Consider the following 13,761-nt stretch of genomic DNA (forward strand, 5'->3'; position numbering starts at 1 on the left):
GTTATGGTAGGGGGATAACTTTAGGGGTTTTGGTGGTTAGGGTAGGGGGTTACATTTAAGGGTTTAGTGGTCAGTGTATAGGAAAGCTTTATGGGTTTTAGCAATTAGGGTAGGGAGATAACTTTAGGGGTTTTAGCGGTTACGGTTAGGGTTTACGGTAAAGGGTTTTAGGGTAAGGGGTTAAGATTTTTGGGATAGCATTACTATTAGGGGTTAACATTAGGGGGTTTTAGGGTAAGAGGGAAGGTGAGTGGGTTATCTTAGCGGCGTAGCAGCGAGGTGAGCAGCGGCTGAATGCTAGACCGCCAGACAGCGCATGAGAGGGTCACGGAAGCCAATAAGACAGGATTGTTACCAGGGCTAGGATGCGCGGTCGGACCTTCCCCTCGGAGTAGGCATGTTGGACCTGAACCGTCCCCGCGGAGTTCATTCCACAGATATAAATGTCGTCATTTCCCTGGAATACAGGACATTCAGCAAAGCAGACAGCAGGGGAAATGCCACAATCAATCTATAATAATACACTACACTATATAATACTATATCATTGGATACTATATTACTGTATATATGATATTATACTGAATCTCATAACTACATGACGCTAACATTCTGCCTGTAAATAAAAATCAGAAAACGGCATTCTGCAACAGTCATTTACCGCTTACCCTGGAAAGGATGGGGTCTTGCCATAATATTAACCCCACAGGGGGCAACCTGTAAGGTTTATAATATTCTAGTGCATGGGTGGGCAACTCAGGGATATCCTTAAAACTTGACCTGATAGTGGCCCTTGATAACTGGTGTTGGCACCCCTAGTCTAGTATATAATTTGTGGATGATTCAAAATGGGAAGAGAGTCAGAGACCCCATGACTGGAAGGTTGATGGTGTAAAGAGCTGGTACCAAATGCATGTACACAAGCAGAATCCATAAAACTGGTCTCATCAACAAGTCTGAGGGTCTCACCATTTGTGTGTCATCAGAAAACCCAATGGCCACGTATCCGTCAGATGGGCCACTGATCTCAAACCAGTACCCTCCCCCGCTGACTGGAGCAGAGGACATGAAGAAGCAGTTGCTCATGGTGGAGGGGTCACAGTCGGTGGGACTGCTGAAGCAAACCTTCTCTAGGCCACATGAGGCTCTGGAGACGGACGTGGGAGGAAGAGGAGAGGAGCCAGAGGAAGACAAACTGGGGAGACTGGGAGAGGTGTCAGGTGGAGCAGAACTAGAGACACTGGATTGGGTGGAACTTGAGATGACCTGTAACAACAAGAAGAAGAACTGGAGAGTATCAGCGTGTTGCACGTGTAATTTAGCACATATTCACATATATGTAGCTGTGTATTTCACATGCTAATGTGTATATGGCGTGGATGGGTATACGGTGCTGATAAGTTACTGCGTACACCGGTTCCCAATAATGATGATAATGTGGAGTATTCTTATAGATATTTTGTGTGTTCCACACTTTGCTTTTCGATGGCAGAGATGTTACCCCCTAGGACCGAAATCAGGGAGAATTGGAGGCTCTGGGCCGGAGTTTGGCATTTTAATGGAAAAATGCTAATTTCTATCAGTAAGACTCTAGTTTTTTTAATTAGTTAAATTAATGCAGTTCAGTTCCGGGGACCCCCTGCTTCAAACCTACTTTAAATACAAAAACACACGTATCTCTTTGTGTCCCTTGTGTATCTTATTCCCAGCGCTACGTTCTGTGATAAATCCTTATCTCTGAGGGATCGCGGGAGATCTGATCAGCGTCCGGCGGCTGGGAGCTGGGGGGCAACGGATTCCCAAAACACTGTTCCAGTGCTAAGCTGGGACATGGAAGGAATGGGAACTTACTGTGAGGAGAGGGCTTTCTACTCCGGCCCAGAAAACCGGCACAGTCTGAACAAAAGTGACCCTGGACCGGAAAATAACGCAGTTGTCAGAAAACGATTTAACACCGGGCGGGTTTCTAATGAAAACTATATACTGTAAGATTTCTGCAAAGGTTCAACTTGTGGACTTTTTTGTATTCAGCCATGATAGTTACTATGTTACTCTGATACTGTTACTATGTTACTCTGATACTGTGATATCATGTTACTATACAATATGTTACTATGATATAATGTTACTATGATTATATCATGTTACTCTAAGGGGCCTATTCACTAAACGTCGATAAGTTCAGTACATTACCGATCGGCGTTGCATTTTCTTACCGCACTATAAGAAATTTGTGTCAAAACAGTATTCACTACGAAAAATCGCAAGTTTTTTTTATAGTGCAGTAAAAAAAATGCAACGTCATACTACTTTGTGTTTGCTAAAAGAGTGATTTTGCTCCCGCAGCCTGGAAGAGCTGCATCTCCCTGCACAGAGAGAGCTGCATCTCCCTGCACAGCTCTTACAGGGATCTCCATGCACAGAGAGAACTGCATCTCACTGCACAGCTCTTACAGGGATCTCCCTGCACAGAGACAGCTGCATCTCCCTGCACAGCTCTTACAGGGATCTCCATGCACAGAGAGAACTGCATCTCCCTGCACAGCTCTTACAGGCGATCTCCCTGCACAGAGAGAGCTGCATCTCCCTGCACAGCTCTTACAGGCGATCTCCCTGCACAGAGAGAGCTGCATCTCCCTGCACAGCTCTTACAGGCGATCTCCCTGCACAGAGAGAGCTGCATCTCCCTGCACAGCTCTCACAGGCGATCTCCCTGCACAGAGAGAGCTGCATCTCCCTGCACAGCTCTTACAGGCGATCTCCCTGCACAGAGGGAGCTGCATCTCCTTGCACAGCTCTTACAGGCGATCTCCCTGCACAGAGAGAGCTGCATCTCCCTGCACAGCTCTTACAGGCGATCTCCCTGCACAGAGAGAGCTGCATCTCCCTGCACAGCTCTCACAGGCGATCTCCCTGCACAGAGAGAGCTGCATCTCCCTGCACAGCTCTCACAGGCGATCTCCCTGCACAGAGAGAGCTGCATCTCCCTGCACAGCTCTTACAGGCGATCTCCCTGCACAGAGAGAGCTGCATCTCCTTGCCAGCTTTTACAGGCGATCACGCAGTTTTAATGTTTGCTAGCCGCTAAGGTAATGAAGCTGTTTTAATGTTAATTTTAATAACAGCAAGGGGTCTCCATAGCTGAACTGCATTGATTTCAGCTCCTGGGACCCCCTGCTTCCTGAGTTACAGGCTCTGGCATTGGGTGCCATTATCTGTGCATTTCATTGTCCCGGTTACGTGACGTGGGAGAATTTAAACATGGCTGCGATACCGGCACCCCATACCGAGGCTTGTAACTCGGGAATCAGGGGGTCCCCGATGCTGAAACAAATGCGGTTCAGCTCAGGAGACCCCCTGCTTCAATACTCCGTTATAAAAATTAATATTAAAACAGCTTTATTACCATAGTGGCTATCTGCTAAGACAATGAAGGGTTAAGCCAGAGTACCTGGTTTATTGGGGGTAGAGGGGGTGGGTGATGGAGCTAGGGTGGGGTGGGTGGGTGATGGGGCTAGGGTGGGGTGGGAGGGTGGGTGGCTAGGCCTGCCAGGAAGGTTAAGGGAGGAGTTAGCCCATTCATTACCATAGCAGTGGTAACCGCTATGGTAATGAAGGGTTAACACCTCCTGCTACCCACTTGGTAGGCTTAACCACACACCATGAGGCCAACTACCCCCTTCACCCACCCCCTCTTCCCCGAATAAACATTAAAATAGAACAACCCAACTACCTACCCCCTCAACCCTAAAAACCTTGCCCCCCAGAATGCCAGGGTGAGGGCCGTCCTCGTCTTCCAGCGCGTTGTCTGTGTCTTCCGTGGGCAGCAACATTAAAAGAAAAAAATTGAACTACTGACCACTACCCCTTAATCACCTCACCCATAACCAACCACTATGGTAATGAAGGGGTTAACTCCTACGGCAACCCTCTCGGGGGACCTAAACACCGACCCTGGGGCAACTACAAGCTTCACCCACCCCCTCTACCAACAACAAAGCAGTGCCTGCTATTTAACCCCTTTATTACCTTAGCAGTGAGCCACTAGGGTAATGAAGCTGGCTGTAATTTTATTGTTATTACCTACTGTAGGATTGAATCCGGGGCTGAAATGAATGCGGGTCAGCTCCGGAGACCACCCGGAGACCCCCGGTATCAATCCTATGCAGTAAAAATAAAATAAACTCTGTGATATGCAATTGGCGACTCCGATCTCGCCGCCCTTTATCTGGCGAGAAACAATGCAAGTGTTTATATTACGATCTGCATCTCGAAGCTAAATAGCTTAGCAGTTTCTGGCAAAAATGCGAGTTTGGGCATTTTTTCAGCCACCGCAGTACTTCTTATAGCCAGAATGTTATAGTTAGGTAAAAAGCCATTTTAGTGCGATATTGCCTGGGTATCGGAGCTTTGTGAATAGCTACCCATACAATATCGCTTGAAAAGGGCACTTAACCAGCATTAATGCACTCATTGAAGTTTAATGAATAGGCCCCTAATACTGTGATATCTTAGTATACAATTAATAACAATAATAATTAATTAATAACAATTAATAATAATAATGTTACTATGATATAATGTTACTGTGATACTATGATATGTTACTTTGATACTATAGTGGTATGTTACTATGATACTACAATATTATGTTACTATGATATTATTTTACTATGATACTATAATATTATGTTACCATGATACTATATTACTATGATGATGTAATATCATTGTACTCTGATACTATAATATTATGTTACTGTGATAATATGTTACTCTGATACTATGGCATTATATTACTATGATATCATGTTACTCTGATACTGTGATATTATGTTACTATACTATAATATGTTACTATGATATAATATTACTACTGTATGATACTATGTTACTATGATACTGTGATATTATGTTACTTTGATACTATAATAGTATGTTAACACGATACTATAATTTAATGTTACTAACATACTGTAATATTATTTGAATTTGATACTGTAATATGTTAGTATGATACTGTTACTGTGACACCCTAATATTATTTTACTATAATAGTATGTTAATATGATACTATTATGTTATACTGATATTATATTACTATGATACTGTAGTATTATTTTACTCTGATACTATAATATTATGTTACTGTGATAATATGTTACTCTGATACTATGGTATTATATTACTATGATACTGTGATATTATGTTACCATGATATAACAATACTACTGTATGATGCTGTGATACTATGTTACTACGATACTGCGAAATTATATTATTTTGATACTACAATAGTATGTTAACATGATACTATCATTTTCTGTCACTGCACACTGTAATATTATTTTTTTCTGATACCATTATATTATGTTACTGTGATAATATGTTACTATAATACTATGGCATTATAGGACTATGATATTATGTTACTATGATACTGTAATATTGTTTTACTCTGATACTATTATATTATGTTACTGTGATAATATGGCATTATAGTACTATGATATTAGGTTATTATACTATTATATTATAATACTATGTTACTATTATACTATAATATTATGATACTATGTTACTATGATACTATATTATGATACTATGTTACTATGCAACTATTATATTATGATACTATGATATTACTGTATGTTACCATGATACTATTATATTATGTTACTATGTTACTATTATATTATACTATGATACTATGTTGCTATGATACGATTATATTACGATACTATGTTACTATGATACTATTATATTATACTATGTTACTATGATACTATTATATTATACTATGTTACTATGATACTATGTTGCTATGATACTATTATAATACGATACTATGTTACTATGATACTATTATATTATACAGTACTATGTTACTATGATACTATTATATTATACTATGTTACTATGATATTATTATATTATACTATGTTACTATGATACTATTATATTATACTAGGTTACTATGATACTATTATATTATACTATGTTACTATGCTACTATTATATTATACTATGTTACTATGATACTATTATATTACGATACTATGTTACTATGATACTATTATATTATACTATGTTACTATGATACTATTATATTATACTATGTTACTATGATACTATTATATTATACTATGTTACTATGATACTATTATATGTTACTATGATACTATTATATTATACTATGTTACTATGTTACTATTATATTATACTATGATATTATGATACTATGTTACTATGATACTATTATATTATACTATGTTACTATGATACTATTATATTATACTATGTTACTATGATACTGTGTTACTAGGACAGGGAGTGGGATAGTCAGTGAGTAAAGGCACTGACTCTGTAAATAATGTCATTGAGTGACTTTATCTCCCTGTGCCTCAGGCACCAAAAAATTGATTGTAAGCTCAATGGGGCAGGTAGTCGTGCCTGCAAAAATTCTGTACTGCGCTGCGTACACTGTCGGTACTATACAAGTTAAACCCCAATAATAATGTTTTGTTTTTTTATCTCAATTTGCAGCCAGGAGATTTCTGTAAATGCCCCACCTGTCTTTATTGCAATGTGCCACAGATTAAAGTCTATTTGCCCTTAACTGCCCCACTCACGCAGAGTAGCATCCTCTGCCAATCATTACTTGCTCAGACAGAACATACAAACCGAACACGTGCACAGTCTGAGGGGTTTATTCTGTGGGATCCTCACCTGAACCGTATGTTCCCAGTACCAGCCGGTGCTGTCCAAACTGCTGAGGTGCTGGACTTGTCACTCCGGTCTGTATGACTGACGGCAGCACCCTAACAAATGGATCAGGACATCAGAGGCAGACTAACCCTCCAGACCCTCACATCCCCTTATCAATTCATGCTAAGCCTGCATTGCACTGTAGGCCCCTCTGGCAGCAATAGGGTTAAATAACAGGATCTTAAATGATTTGCTTCCAGAAGCCAAGCTGCACATCACTGACCCCAAGCACTAACAGTACACCAAATCCATCAGTGCCAAAAGAGCCATCTCTGCAAGTCTACTCACCCCAAACCCCAAACAGTACCCTGAACACCTCTCTACAAATCCACTCACCACTAACCCCAAACAGTACCCTGAATCCCTCCCTACAAATCCACTCACCACTAACCCCAAACCGTACCCTGAATCCCTCTCTACAAATAGACTCACCCCTAACCCCAAACAGTACCCTGAATCCATCTCTACAAATCTACTCACCCCTAACCCCAAACAGAACCCTGAATCCCTCTCTACAAATCGACTCACCTCTGACCCCAAACAGTACCCTGAATCCATCTCTACAAGTCTACTCACCCATAACCCCAAACAGTACCCTGAATCCCTCTCTACAAATCAACTCACCCCTAACCCCAAACAGTACCCTGAATCCATCTCTACATGTCTACTCACCCCTAACCCGTAACAGTACCCAGAATACCTTTGTACAAGTCTACTCACCCCGAACCCCAAAAAGTACCCTGAATCCCTCTGTACAAGTCTACTCACACCTAAACCCAAACAGTACCCTGAATCCATCTCTATAAGTCTACTTATAGCTGACCCCAAACAGTACCATGAATCCATCTCTATGTCTACACACCGTTGACCTCAAACAGTACCCCGAATCCATCTCTAGAAAATCTACTCACCGCTGACCCCAAACAAAACCCTGAATCCATCTCCACAAATCTACTCACCCCTGACCCCAAACAGTACTCTGAATCCCTCTCTACAAATCGACTCACGCCGAACCCCAAACAGTACCATGAATCCATCTCTACAAGTCTACTCGCCTCTAATCCCAAACAGTACCCTGAATCCTTCTGTACAAGTCTACTCACACCTAACCCCAAACAGTACCCTGAATCCATCTCTACAAATCTACTCACCACTAACCCCAAACAGTACCATCAATCCCTCTGTACAAGTCTACTCACCCCAAACCCCAAACAGTACCCTGAATCCATCTCTACAAATCTACTCACCACTAACCCCAAACAGTACCCTGAATCCCTTTGTACAAGTCTACTCACACCTAAACCCAAACAGTACCCTGCATCCATCTCTATAAGTATACTCACAGCTGACACCAAACAGTACCCTGAATCCATCTCCATGTCTACTCACCGCTGACCCCAAACAGTACCCCGAATCCATCTCTACAAATTTACTCAATGCTGACCCCAAACAGTACCCTGAATTAATCTCTACAAATCTACTCAATGCTGACCCCGATCAGTACCCTGAATCCATCTCTATAAGTCTACTCACCACTGACCCATCACAATTCAGGGTCTGAGAGGTGGAGTTTGTCACTTCAAAATTGCCAACAATATTATCTCCTGGGAGAGAGCGAGCCTGCAGAAGGAATCCTCGGAACGTGCTGGAGATTCCCTGTAGGGTGACTGACGGAAAACAGAGATAAAATACCAATGAGTGTGTCTGCATGTCTTTCATATGTCCACCAAACATGAAAAATGATGGAAGTAACAAAGAACTACGCATGAGTATCCAAAGAAGAAAAAATATTTTTATAAAGAGGAAAGAGCGTTATCCATAAAAAGTTATTTATTGGTCATAGAACATGGGACAAAACTGGCAACATAGTCACCCCACCAACGCATTTTGGGCCCACACGACCCTTTCCAATTGAGAAAGGGCCGTGTGGGCCCAAAACGCGTTAGTGGGGCGTCTTTGTTGCCATTTTTGTCCCTATGACCAATAAATGACTTTTTATGGATAACACACTTTCCTCTTTATAATAATGTTTTTTCTTCTTTAATAATATAATAATAATATAATAATAATGTAATAATAATAGCATGTTTTTGTTTAGCGCTGCTAGTTATACGTAGCGCTTTACAGAGACATTTGGCAGGCACAGGTCCCTGCCCCGTGGAGCTTACAATCTATGTTTTTTGGTGCCTGAGGCACAGGGAGATAAAGTGACTTGCCCAAGGTCACAAGGAGCTGACACTGGGAAATTAACCAGGCTCCCCTGCTTCAAACTCTCACTGCTAGTCAGTGTCTTTTACTCACTGAGCCACTCCCACTCCCTCTCCTTCTTTGAATATTCATGAGTAGTGCTCTATTACTTCCATCATTTTTCATGCTTGCACCTTCATGATGGAAGCACACTAAGAATACCTGGAGTTTTGGATTACGTGAAGGCTGCAGCATAGTGCGTTTTACTTGCTACATGTTTTTCCTACTTCATTTGTGGACATTAGGTACTATGTAGGGTGATTCAATTGCTCAAACGGTTCCTGGATGTATTGTGTACTATACTGACACTTATGAAGTGGTTGGTCAATTAACTAGGATGCCACACCCAGTACCTGTTCTTATTCAATGATTTATTTACAAGATTCATTCATATGAGTAGGTACATTTATATTATGCCAATTTGTACTGCTCTGTATAGGTCTTTAGCATTACGCATATACTATCTACTATATGTCCACCAAAACCTGCTTCCCCCATCCCATTGTCATGTCATAAAGAGGTTAAGCTGCCGACAAGGATGCTGGGTAGTGACATGCAAATGAGTGGGCATCACTTTTATCTTCCTATACCTTTTGTACATGGATTTCCTATATCGTTTGTCTGCTTCATTATACTGTACAGCTAAGAGCAGAGTCAGAGAACCAGTCCAGAGACAAATATTTGGTCCTTTGAAAACTATTCACGTTGAGCTTGGTCACAGATTCTGCATTGTTCTTCCCTGAAACACAGGTATCTCAGGAGTGCAAAATGGCACAAAAATAATAAAAACACAGTTCAAGAGAGCAGGACACATTGAAAATCTATCAAAAAAGTTCATCTGGTTTTTAGTTTGTCTTTAGATTTATTAAATGGTAACCCAACTTTTGGGATTAATGTGCCCTTTGCCTGGTCCTTTATTCCGAGTCTGAATAACAACTCGACGTGATATATTGTGGTTCGGAAGTTGGATATTTTAACTACTGTAGTACTTCAGTAATAGGCGTTACCTGTTGGTGTTTTGGTTTGATATTATAAGACACGTTTCCGAGAGTTCTCTCTTCCTCAGGTCGAGCAATTGCTGATCTAAGGAAGACAAGAGGACGCTCAAAAGCTTGTCTTATTATATCAATTGTTAGTCCAAAGAAAAAAGGTAACACCTACTACTGAACTACTCAGTTACTCTGCACTCAATCATTGATGGAATGGTTTTGCTTTGAGAAGTGGTGTCTCACTGGAGTGCAGATTCTTCCTTCTCAAAAGCATGTTTTATAATATCAATTATTTAGACTAGAGTTTCCTCCAGGGTCGCCCCTCTGTTGCCTTGAGGGGCTCCCCTCTTTCTTTTACACACTTCCTCGTGCTCTCTCACCCCACTCCTCACACTCCTCCCTCCCCCCACGTATTTCTCTCACTCACCCTCTCTGTCTTACACTCTTCCTTTCACTCCCCCTTCTCTCCCTTTCACTCCCCACTTCTCTACCTTTTACACCCCCCTTCTCACCCTCTCACACACTCCTACCTCCTCTTACAAACTCCCCTCCTCCTTTCACACACCCCCTCCTCTCACAATTCCACCCCGACACACGTCCACACCCCGACACGCACACACACATTTCGCCACCACACACACACACTTCCTCCCCCACCCCACACACACCCACCCACAATTCCACCCCAGACACACACATACACTTCCACCCTTTCCCCTCTTCACACAAACACACAATTCCACCCCCCCACACACACAGACACAATTCCACCCCAGACACACGCATACACTACCACACTTCCCCCTCCTCACACACAATTCCACCCCCCACACACACACACAATTCCACCCCCACACACACACAGACACACAATTCCACCCCAGACACACGCATACACTTCCACCTCCATACACACACACAATTCCACCTCCCCCCACACACACAATTCCACCCCAGACACACGCATACACATCCACATTTCCCCCTCCTCACACAAACACACAATTCCACCTCTCCCCACATACACAGACACAATTCCACCCCAGACACATGCATACACTTCCACACTTCCTCCTCCTCCTCCACACACACACAATTCCATCCCCCCCCCACACACACACACAATTCCACCCCAGACACACGCATACACATCCACACTTCCCCCTCCTCACACACACACACACACACACACACACACACACACACACACACACACACACACACACACACACACACACACACACACACACACACACACACAATTCCACCCTCCCACACACACACATACACAATTCCACTCCGCCCCCACACACAATTCCGCTACACACACACATACACACAACCCCCCCCCACACACAGACACAATTCCACCCCAGACACATGCATACACGTCCACACTTCCTCCTACACAAACACACACACACACACACACACACAATTCCACCCCAGACACACGCATACACATCCACACTTCCCCCTCCTCACACACACACACAATTCCACCTCCACACACACACATACACAATTCCACTCCGCCCCCACACACAATTCCGCTACACACACACACACACACACACACACACACGCATACACACAATCCCCCCACCCTCCCCCACACACAATTCCACACCCCAGCTCCCCTCCCCCCCCCCCCCTTTGCCGGCGGCCTTGATACCAATGCTTAGTCCAAATAACAAAGGTATTACCTAATACTGCAGTACTCATTTGCCCTCTTGCTGCGGGACTAACACGGCTACTTCTATTTACTTCATGCTATTTAAACTGAAACCTCTGTGTAGAAAAGATCCGACTGACGGATTTGTTACTCAAAGTAACCCTTTGTGTTACTCTAACTGCAGCTGGCACAATGTCCTTCCTGCTGTTTGCAAACAACAACCCAGCTTCCTTGTGTCATTAAACACGTGGGTAATTAGTGGCAGCATGCCACGCTACCTTTCATAACCAGCCATGTTCTTCTTCCTCTTCAAATGAATACGTGGCCTGTCCTCTAAAACTCACCACAGCTCCGGTGGCCACCACCTCACCCCAAACATCCCCGAGGGGTCCTGGCTCACCTTCCTTATCTGCGCACCTCAAGTCTCGCTTCTTTCTTTTTATGGCGCAAGGAAACTGGATTTCCGTGCGTCAGATCTTTTTATTTTTTTTCACCAACTCGTTTTTTCTTTTGAAAAAAAAAAACGGAAAAAAAAACGAAATCCACGGACCACCTTTTGGTGAGCTCAATGTTCCGGCCGCAGACCCACCTTCATCAGCGTGAGGAAGACCCTCGCTGGACCAGAAACGTTGGTCTGGTGTGAAATAAAGGATTTTGTGTCTTTCAAAAACTGTGTGTGTTCTGGATTTTTAGGCTGATGTAAGGCTGTATACATGTCCAATAGGCACCACTGGAGATAGGCAACCTATTAATTTATGTGTTCAAGTTATGGTGTGCAATATTCTCAATTCTTTTTGTGCTGGTAATGTATGTATATTTATCTTTCTGTATATAGCCCCATCCATGTACACCTCCCAGCAGTAACACGCGGGACATAATAATATAACATTATTAACAGAGAGAAGGAAGCGCTTCAGTGAGTAACGACACTGACTGGCACTGAGAGTTTGGAGCTGGGGACTCCGTTCAATTCCCGGTGTCGGCTCCTTGTGACCTTGGGGGAGTCACTTCATCTCCCTGTGCCTCAGGCACCAGAAACATAGATTGTAAGCTCTGCAGGGCAGAGAACTGTGCCTGCAAAATGTCTCTGTAAAGCGCTGCATAAAGCTAGCAGCGCTATACAAGAACTAATAATTATTATAACATATAATGTTAATTAGCACTTCAGGCATAAAAGTAACATTAGAAAAAGGAGTCCCTGCCCCGAAGAGCTTACAATCTATGTAACCCTTTTTGTAATAATACTAAGGAAGGTATTTTTTTTTCTTACCCAGCTCAGCACTTATTCATTAATTTACCCGTTTTGTGATGCAAAATCGCCCCAAAAACAGAATGCAATTGAACATTAAAAACCGCATTCAATAAGAATGATCAATGCAGAAATATTGCTACAAAAATGCTCTTTTTACAAAAAATTAGTTTTATTTCTACATGATCTCATCTCTCCTCCCACATGCAACTTCTACTCATCCTGGTGTCAACCTCTCCAACCTTATACCGATCCCCTGCCACCCTCCCTCCTCTCTCCCTTTCTCCTTTATGTCTCAAACTCTATTCATATATCTCCATCTCTCCTTTCTTCCCCACTTCTCAGTTCACATGAACTCCTTTCTTACCTGCGCCCTCTGTCACCACACAGCTATATCCCCTGCACTAAAACACACCCCTACAAATCATCCTCACACATTCTCTTTCTTTCCATGCTTCTCCTCCTTGCTTCTGGGGATATCTCTCCCAATCCTGGTTCCTGCCTTATTCCTACATGTGCTCGTCCTCGCCTCCCACATGCAACTTCTACGCCTTCTGGTGTTAACCCCTCCAACCTCATACCCATCCCCTGCCACCCTCCCTGCTCTCTCCCATTCTCCTGTGCCCTTTGTAATGCCCGCTCCCTCTCTAACAAGTTCCTCTCTGTGCATGAAGCGGTGAAAGATTGGACGTTCTTATGGTGCGTGGACTATTAGATGAATAGAAATGAGAAACAGATTTTGTAATCACAGTATAATATATGCAATATCTTTTGCGCTTTTTCAGAGGCACACTTAACTTTGTTATACTGATTCTCTCTTTGATGGAAGTAAA

At 42.7% G+C, this 13,761-nt stretch overlaps 1 protein-coding gene across 8 annotated transcripts in view; it reads right to left on the reverse strand.

Moving 5' to 3' along the window:
• Window positions 1-13,761, reverse strand: part of LOC142504014 (putative ferric-chelate reductase 1) — a 68,826-nt gene that overhangs the window by 16,156 nt on the left and 38,909 nt on the right. For 6 of the 8 annotated variants that reach the window (XM_075617104.1, XM_075617107.1, XM_075617101.1 and 3 more), the window contains exons 3-7: window positions 8,302-8,435; window positions 6,730-6,821; window positions 1,852-1,912; window positions 970-1,266; window positions 356-457 (exon numbers count right to left, since the gene is read on the reverse strand). In XM_075617104.1, coding sequence (XP_075473219.1) covers window positions 356-457; window positions 970-1,266; window positions 1,852-1,912; window positions 6,730-6,821; window positions 8,302-8,435 — 686 coding nt within the window. Of the gene's footprint in view, window positions 1-355; window positions 458-969; window positions 1,267-1,851; window positions 1,913-6,729; window positions 6,822-8,301; window positions 8,436-9,605; window positions 9,978-11,710; window positions 12,577-13,761 lie in introns of those variants that run through there. The other 2 variants (XM_075617109.1, XM_075617108.1) reach the window with 2 other exon arrangements.

Source organism: Ascaphus truei, chromosome 10 (assembly GCF_040206685.1).
Source record: "Ascaphus truei isolate aAscTru1 chromosome 10, aAscTru1.hap1, whole genome shotgun sequence".
In the NCBI taxonomy this organism is placed as follows: domain Eukaryota; kingdom Metazoa; phylum Chordata; class Amphibia; order Anura; family Ascaphidae; genus Ascaphus; species Ascaphus truei.